Below are 9,161 nucleotides of genomic sequence, written 5' to 3' on the forward strand. Positions count from 1 at the left end.
GTGTGTGTGTGTGTGTGTGTGTGTGTGTGTGTGTGTGTGTGCGCGCGTGTGTGTGTGTCTGTGGGACTGTGTGAAGCCACTATTTTACTGCACAGAGAGTTTACTTCTTTGTCAAATGCCTTTGTGAGGAGCTCTGAAGTATCTGAAAAAATAGGGGAAGAGATGGTGGGGGGTGGGGGGTGGTCTTAGACTAGGGCTCAGGGTGTGTATGAGTGTGTGTGTGTGTGTGTGTGTGTGTGTGTGTGGTGGGAAGGGGGGTGGGGAGTCAGCGGGGCACAGCTGGGCAGCCCTGTCTGGCCCCCAGGGCTCCCTTCCCCATAGGGGTCAAAGCGCGGTCCCTCTGTCTGGCCCTTTTGCTACACACACGCTCTCACACACACACACACACACACACACACACACACACACACACACACACACACACACACACACACAAACAGGGGCCGTTTGTTGTGGTCGTGCGTTCCGTCAGGGCAGCGTGCTCTGGAGCGCGCCTCAAAATGTAGCCTTTGTGTCGCCACGGCGATGAAACAGTGGCGCTTCTGTGAGGGGAAACCAGCTCGCTCTGCAGCGGCGGCGAAAAACACGTTGTGTGGAGAGAGAGAGAGAGAGAGAGTCATGTGGACGTTTAAAAGATTCCATTCAAGCCTCTCTTAAATCTCTGAGGGGGGAAAAACCCCAATGATGAATATTCACTGATGCGTGTGTGCAGGGGGGAGAATCACACATGGAACTGCTCTGTGAAGTCGTTCGCCCGTTTTAATGATGTTCTGGGCTCTCTGTGACTCAATGTGAGGTGGTAGGACCACTGTGGCTTTTTTAAGGGCTTTTTGTTCTCTTCGCCTCAGAAGCGGTCCTCGCTTTGATAAGCTGTCTGTCAGTCAGTGATGACTGTTTGGGTCCATAAATGCACACACACACACACACACTCACACACACACACACACACACACACACACACACACACACACACACACATACACACATATACATACATACACAAATGTACACACACAGACACACACACACACACACACACATATACATACATACACAAATGTACACACACAGACACACACACACACACACACACACACACACACACACACACACACACACATATACATACATACACAAATGTACACACACACACACACACACACAGACACACACACACAGTCCCCTCCTTCTGCCCACTCATGCCCTGGGTGCCACTGCCAGCAGTGCTAGACAGATTTGATTGATAAGAGACACATGACACAGCTTGGTACTGGAAGGTCCACTTGTCACGTCCTTGGCATTGGAGTGTTATGGCAGGGGGCGTTTGAGCGTGTGTGTGTGTGTGTGTGTGTGTGTGTGTGTGTGTGTGTGTGTGTGTGTATGTGTGCGTGTGTGTGTGTGTGCGTGTGCATTGGTGGCTGTGTCTGAGTCTATATGTGTGTTTTGTGTTTTCACATCTCTGTGTGAGTGTCTTTCTTCTGTCAACCCCTGTACACCAGCTGGACAGAGTCCCGGTCCCAGGCCTGTGAACACCTCCTACCTCCATGTGTGTATTTACACTGCCTTCGGAAAGTACTCAGACCCCTTCACTTTTTCCACATTTTGTTGTGTTATAGGCTCAATTTAAAATGGATTAAATTAAAAGAATTTGCCATCAATCCACACACAATACCCCAGAATGACAAAGCGAAAACAGGTTTTTAGAAATTTCAGTAAATTTATTCAAATTGAAATACAGAAGTACCTCATGTACATAAGTATTCAGACCCTTTGCCGCGACACTCTTGAAATTAGCTGAAATGCAAAAATGTCTTCAGCACATAACTCAATAAGTTGAATTGAGTCGATCTTAAGGCAAGGATAACAGTTCATGTTATTTTGGAATTAATATGTTTGTTTTTATAGGGTCTCTGATTTGCATAGGAATCAATTACACACTGTAGATTAGGATGTCACTACCATCTCAGCAAATTTCATAATTTTCTCTTGATCCTGACAAACTCATGCACACACACACACACACACACACACACACACACACGTACACATTCGTACAGAAGCAGTTAGAAGGACACCCTAGTTCAGTTGGTGGATTCAGTGTTGAATGCACATTAGGGCCAAACCTCAACGGAAGATGCTGCGTGCGTATGGATGGGATAGAACATGCCCGTTAGACCACAACAGGACCTCAGAAATTAGACTGACAAATGTACATGAGCTTAACCACATCTCCCATGTGTATGTGTGTGTGTGTGTGTGTGTGTGTGTGTGTGTGTGTGTGTGTGTGTGTGTGTGTGTGTGTGTGTGTGTGACACATGCAGACACACACACACACACACACACACACGCAGACACACACACACAGACACACACAGACTCTGAGAGCAGGACTTGACACTCCATCCATTATGACAGCCAGGTGTGTGTGTGTGTGTGTGTGTGTGTGTGTGTGTGTGTGTGTGTGAGGGGAAAGTCATCAGAGACAATAGGCCCATGTTCAGAGATACACCTTCATGTGTGTGTGTGTGTGTGTGTGTGTGTGTGTGTGTGTGTGTGTGTGTGTGTGTTCTTATACAGTAGAATGACACACTCTTATCTCGAGTTCATTTTGGTACTTCCTCAAAACGGTTGACTCCAGTCTACATTTGCGGCTCTACAGTGTTAAGTGGCATAGTGACAAGAAGAGGGTCTGGAGTGTCAGGAGACCTGCTCTTCTCCTCCAACACAGCACATCTCATGAGGTTTCCACCAATATTCCTATATCCAAACTGAGCGATGTCCTCGAGAATTTGGTAATGGTTTATGCAGGTCTAGAGTAAATAGCATGAAACTGAGATGCATACAGGGATATTGCGACCCTTTTTGAAATAGTATGGTTACATTGCTCAAATTGCATGTGGGATAAGAAATGAATAGGGGCCATGGTATTGGCTTTTGGCAATTTACGAATTTCAATTCAAACGTGAAGTCAAATTCAAAATTACCCCAACCTGCTCCAAGGCCTTCTGTTAGTAAAAGGCAATATAGCCATATCCTTGAATGACTTATGCCACTTCTGAGTTCATAATCATCAAAACCACCAACAGGTTTGACTCGAACCATCTCCGCAACGTCTAACATCTACAGCTGTACCTTGTTACCGACAAAGAGACAATCAGACAAACAGACAATCTTCGTTCCGCACGGTTCTTATTCTCATCCCGCCCATATTCGCGACCCACCAAAACGCTTCCTGTTGTTTTGATTTGCTCAATCCGTTCTTCGCCGCGCAGAGAGCCGTCGTTGAGATGGAGTGGAAAATGAGCCGTGTGTGATCTCATTCATCGAGCAGTTAGTCTCCACATGTGCCCACTCCTCAGTCCAATGGGCCATCCAGGGGATGAGAGGAGAGCCAGGAAGAGCTGAAGAGGCAGCTGCCTCCCCTTGCCAACCCTGGAGTGGCAGCGCTACGAGAGGCTCCCAATACAGAGCGCACACGTGCATCTCTCCCTCTGTACGCCCTGCGTATGCCAACACCACGATGTGCAGGCATACTGACATTTACTGTCGTCGTCCGGCCATTGAGGACTACAGAGTTGTCCGTCGTTGTGAGTTCACGGATATACACAGAAACACGGAACAGTAAGCACAGAGAGAAACACACACATACACAGACTCTGACATTAACATAAGCTTACACATAAACACAAGCGTAATCACAAGCGTACACACACACACACATACACATACACATACACATACACACCACTCTGTTTTCCTCCTTTTCCAGCAGACGGCCTCATTTCCACTCAGTGCTAGCGGTCGTTTACTCTTCAGATTGTTCAAATTGAGCTTTCGAGAGACTTTTCATTTCCAAACAACAAGAAACCTCGCTCTCAAATTAAACAAAGATCAGCGGGGGGAAATTGCCCAGGAAGACATCTGCGACTCATTTTACCCTCAGAGTATATGATTAGGAAATTCATTTATGTCTAACGTATAATTCCTACCCTTCTTTCAAGTGGGGAGCGTCCCATACAGCGCGCTCTGTGTTCAAACCCCCTCGGAGGACGAGAGGAGAAGAAAACAGCTTGTGGGATTGGGTTAAACTTGACAGAGTTTGGGTTAGAAACAAAGAGCATGTAGACTTCACTCTAGATTTTAATAGGATGTTTGCTGGTTGGTGCCCCACTGGTTTCTCTGTGGCGTTGGTGCTAAGCTCAGTCCTTACAGAGCTGGAGGAATGTGGATCCGGTGTCGACCCAAAGGCAGGGTCTTTGTCTGAGGGAGACATGTATGTGTTTAGCTCTGATGGGCAAATGATGGGTCCTGTCCCACTGCGGTCCCCGTACCCCCTAATTTAGCGTTTTTACTATCGCTATTCGCTGCCTAGACGTAGGGCGTAAGTGACAATGACAGAGGTAAAGGAGGAATGTCACTGCACAATGGAAGTTGATGACCTCATTGATATCGCAGAATGACGGGGGAGGATTGTGGGTGTACTTTCTTTGAAAATACAGTACTCTGGTCATCTGATTGTACTCTCCTGGAGTGGCCGATGGGCCAGGATCCCTGCTATAAGCTGTATATTGATGATGTGTGGGATTGTAGTGGATTTTTGACAGCATGGGGTTTCTAATACAGTTTGGTTGATAGAATCTAAGGTCTCTCTCTCTTTCCCTCCCTCCCTCCCTCTCTCTCCCTCCCTCTCTCTCTCTCTCTCTCTCTCTCTCTCTCTCTCTCTCTCCCTCCCTCTCTCTCTCTCTCTCTCTCTCTCTCTCCCTCCCTCTCTCTCTCTCTCTCTCTCTCTCTGTAGGTAACGGGTACGGGAATCACCGCAACTCACCCGGTCTGCTGGTCTCTCCGGGAGGCATGAACAAGAACATGCAGGCCAAGTCCCCCCCACCCATGAACCTAGGCATGAACAACCGCAAGCCGGACCTGCGCGTGCTCATCCCACCCGGCGCCAAGAACAACATGCCCTCCATCGTGAGTCACTACTTATAACATAGTTATAACATACTTATAATATAGCGTATTATCATACGATACATATCACAGAAATATGATACGTTATTATGATGACACCCCCCATCCCCGCTTCAGCCCCGACTGACCCTAGCTCTTCCTCTCGGATGTCCTCTCAGTCCCTCTCTCTGTCTAAAGTGTCTGTCCTGCTCTCTTTGGTTCCTCTAACTCAAGATTTGCACACGTAACATCGACATTTGCGTAAATCTTGCATTCATGTTAATGGGGAAATGTGTTGCGACGATGCGTGCGGGTTCCACCCTTTGTGCTGAATTCCAAACCGACTTCTAGCCCCTACCCCTCCAGCGTCCCGGGAGATCCGAAAGGATTGGATTGGTACAATAAGCAATATTGGGACAATTCCACCTGACATATCAGAGGGAAAGATGTATGTAGTTACCCTACTGCTGTCACCTCTTCAATCCTCTCAGGTGTGCAGGGATGGCTTGAGGACAGAGGATAGTGGATGGAGAGGATAGAGAGGATTGGGGGCTGATTTGGATATTAGCCCCATTCACCCCTATTTACCCCCATCCACCCCTATTTACCCCGTGTCCTCTCCTCTCTTTCTTAGATGGTCTGTCTTGTGTTTTTGTGTTGTTATAGCTGTCCCGTTTAGGGGCTTATTGGTTATGATTTGAACAACAAGATGGATTATGTGAACATAGTAGTAGTAGCAGTAGCAGTAGCAGTAGAAGCAGTAGCAGCAGAAGCAGTAGCAGTAGCAGTAGCAGTAGCAGTAGCAGTAGCAGTAGCAGTAGCAGCAGAAGCAGTAGCAGTAGCAGTAGCAGCAGCAGTAGCAGTAGCAGTAGCAGCAGCAGCAGCAGCAGCAGAAGCAGTAGCAGTAGCAGTAACAGTAGCAGTAGTAGCAGCAGAAGCAGTAGCAGCAGCAGCAGCAGTAGCAGTAGCAGTAGTAGCAGCAGAAGCAGTAGCAGTAGCAGCAGTAGCAGCAGCAGCAGCAGCAGTAGCAGTAGTAGCAGTAGCAGTAGCAGTAGTAGCAGCAGCAGCAGCAGCAGTAGCAGTAGCAGTCTTCCTCCTCTTCAGTCGCCTCAGTCCCCTCTCAGATCCATCCTTAGAGCCACTTCCATCCAATGAAACTAATTTGAATTTATCGCCCTCCCCTTTTTAATGCCGTCAGTCTGAGGATGTTGATCTGCTATTGGTAAGTGGTACTGTCACTCAACAATTAGAACAAGGAGCCCCATACGCAGACATAATCCACCATCCTCAGTCAGATGTAGAAACAGTGTAGGGAACAGTGGTCGTAGTGGTAGTGGCCTTGACTGAATTAGAGACTCATAATCCGCTGAGTGTAGTCAAGTTGCTCACAATGCTAATCTAAGGTCATGTCTAACTTGTTTCACCTATACGGGGGTCAGGTATCACTTACATTTCTACCTCAAGTGTTCCGCTGCTATGTTGGAATGGAGGACCCAGGGTGACACCTAGTGGTGTGTCTCAGTAAATGCACCATGGCCTCTTTTTTTTTTTTTTTTTTTTTTTCTTTCTCTGTCGTCCCTCCTGTTTCTCCCGCCCTCCCCTCTCTTCCATGCCTGATTCAGAGGCGTTACATGGCACGCCAGCACACACGCTCCATCCCTCAGAATCAGGAAATGAAAGACAACAAAGGGAACACTTTTATATTGCATCAAAACCGCCATCATTTCTGCGCCCAACCGCCCCCAATCCCCACACCCCCCCCCCACACACACACACCCCCCCTACCCCCACCACCACACACACACACACACCTCCCCACCCCCCCCCTCCCACCCTGCCACAGCAAAGTGCCTCTCACCATCACCCCTTTCCGTTGCCGTGGAGACCGGTGGGGTTACTATAGCGACGGCGGGTTCTCAGATGGGGTGGTAAATGATAGGGTTGGCAGGGTTCAGCCGTGCCCGCATGTCAAGTGATTAATTTCCAAGACGCTGGCATCATGTTCATTCTCTGAGCATCTGTAGAGTGGAAAAAAGGAAAGGGGAGAGGAAAAAAAAAAGACTTTCTATTTTCATTCTGTTTCTGATGCTGACTTTTGACTATTGGCGCTAATGCTTTTCCTTCTCTCTCTCTCTCTCTCTCTCTCTCTCTCTCTCTTTCTCTCTCTCTCTCTCCTCCCATCACAGAACCAGAGAATAAACAACTCCCAGTCAGCACAGTCTTTGGCCACCCCCGTGGTTTCTGTAGCAACGCCCACCCTACCAGGGCAAGGCATGGGCGGATACCCATCTGCCATCTCCACATCATACGGTACTGGTAGGTACCCCTGCTTCTACACTTGTAAACTAATCACACAAGAACCAACGGACCTGAGCAGGGCTGTACTGGGCTGGCCTGGACCTGAGCAGGGCTGTACTGGGCTGGCCTGGAGCTGAGCTGGGCTGTACTGGGCTGGCCTGGTTACGCATCCACCATAGTTGCTGAAAAAGCGCTGGAAAGGACAATGTGGATCGAAAATATCCAAGATACAGATACACATTAACTCATTCCATGCTTTGTTAATACACCTTCACACCTCTTCTCAATTCTCAGTATATATATACAGTACCAGTCACAGTACACACACCTTCTCATTCAATGGTTTTTCTTTATTTTTTAGTATTTTCTACATTGTACATTAATATTGAAGACATCAAAACTATGAAGGAACACATATGGAATTATGTAGTAAATAAACAAGTGTTAAACAAACCAGAATATGGTTTATATTTTAGATTCTTCAAAGTAGCCACCTTTTGCTTTGATGACAGCTTTGCACACTCTTGGCAAGTTTGTGTCCAAACTTTTGACTGGTACTGTATATACTTTTTTATTAAATATGCTCCCATAAATATCATTATTTTTTGCAAACGAGCCTCATAGATATCCTAATGACAAGCTTATATGTACTTCCTGGAAAAGTGAGATGGTGTGTTTTGTGTCAATAACGTTATAGGCTTACTCGTCCACACTGGCCTTGTTCACCCGCCATCATTGTTACTGTACTACCTTGTTGTTGAACAACTACCAGTAAAATGTATCTTGCTTTGATATGTTGGACCATCTTGTCATATCATGGAACAATAGGCTGCATTGCATGGTCCAGAATAAAGATCGAATTTCATTACCCCCATCCAACAGCAGGTGGTGCTATTGACACACATATCCCTGACTGTATCCCTGCAGCTCCCCCACAGTCCTGTGTTGACCCAGCATCAACTGGACTATTTTATTCCTCCTTTCACAATACCCTAATGCGAACCTGATGTAGTTTGCAGACCTGTTTGAACTGGCCTGAACTGCTTTTCACCGGTTCCTTCCTCTTGTCTTATCCTAGAATACTCCCTGAGCAGTGCGGACCTGTCGTCCCTGTCTGGCTTTAACAGTGGCAGCTCCCTCCACCTGGGCTCCATGAGTGGGTGGCAACAGCAACACCTCCAGAACATGCAGCACTCGGCCCTCAGTCAACTAGGGTGAGTACAGGGATACATACAGACATACATACATACAGACAGACAGACAGACAGACAGACAGACAGACAGACAGACAGACAGACAGACAGACATACACTTACAGTACATACACACAAACATATGTGCGCACACATACACACATAGCTGTCCACATGCACACAGGAATGTCGTGCACACACACACACACACACACACACACACACACACACACACACACACACACAGTCCAGAGAATTAATACAGAACGCCCATGCCAAGTAAAGGCAGGGAATGGTGAGGAAGAGTAGGCCTATGGGCTTTTGTGTGTGTGTGTGTGTGTGTGTGTGTGTGTGTGTGTGTGTGTGTGTGTGTGTGTGTGTGTGTGTGTGTGTGTGTGCATGCGTGCGAGGTCCTGTTTTCCTCACTTTGTAACCCCTTTGCCTTTCCTTTCCTTCCTACAGAAATTGCTCTAGCAATCACTTATGTCAGAGTTCAAATCTCTCCCTGCCTTCTGCTCAAAGCCTGCACATCAAGTCCGAACCTGTTTCTCCTCCTAGAGATCGCAGCAGCAGCACCGGCGGCACAGTGGGGGGCTACGCGGGGATCCCGCAGTCCCACAACCACCAGTCCTCATCCCGCCAGGACTCAGGCCGCTCCCCCGTGGACAGCCTGAGCAGCTGCAGCTCCTCCCACGAGGGCAGCGACCGCGACGATCACAACCG

The 9,161-nt window shown here is 47.7% G+C and overlaps 1 protein-coding gene across 1 annotated transcript in view; it reads left to right on the forward strand.

Annotated features, from left to right (window-relative positions):
- Positions 1-8,463, forward strand: part of LOC310807492 (myocyte-specific enhancer factor 2C-like) — a gene marked incomplete at both ends in the record, with an annotated part of 30,112 nt that extends 21,649 nt beyond the window's left edge. The window contains 3 exons of the mRNA XM_083673989.1: positions 4,796-4,968; positions 7,134-7,263; positions 8,324-8,463. Coding sequence (XP_083530115.1) covers positions 4,796-4,968; positions 7,134-7,263; positions 8,324-8,463 — 443 coding nt within the window. The remainder of the gene's footprint in view (positions 1-4,795; positions 4,969-7,133; positions 7,264-8,323) is intronic.
- Positions 8,464-9,161: the final 698 nt, after the last annotated feature.

Source organism: Argentina silus, assembly GCF_951799395.1.
Source record: "Argentina silus genome assembly, chromosome: 7".
Lineage (NCBI taxonomy): Eukaryota > Metazoa > Chordata > Actinopteri > Argentiniformes > Argentinidae > Argentina > Argentina silus.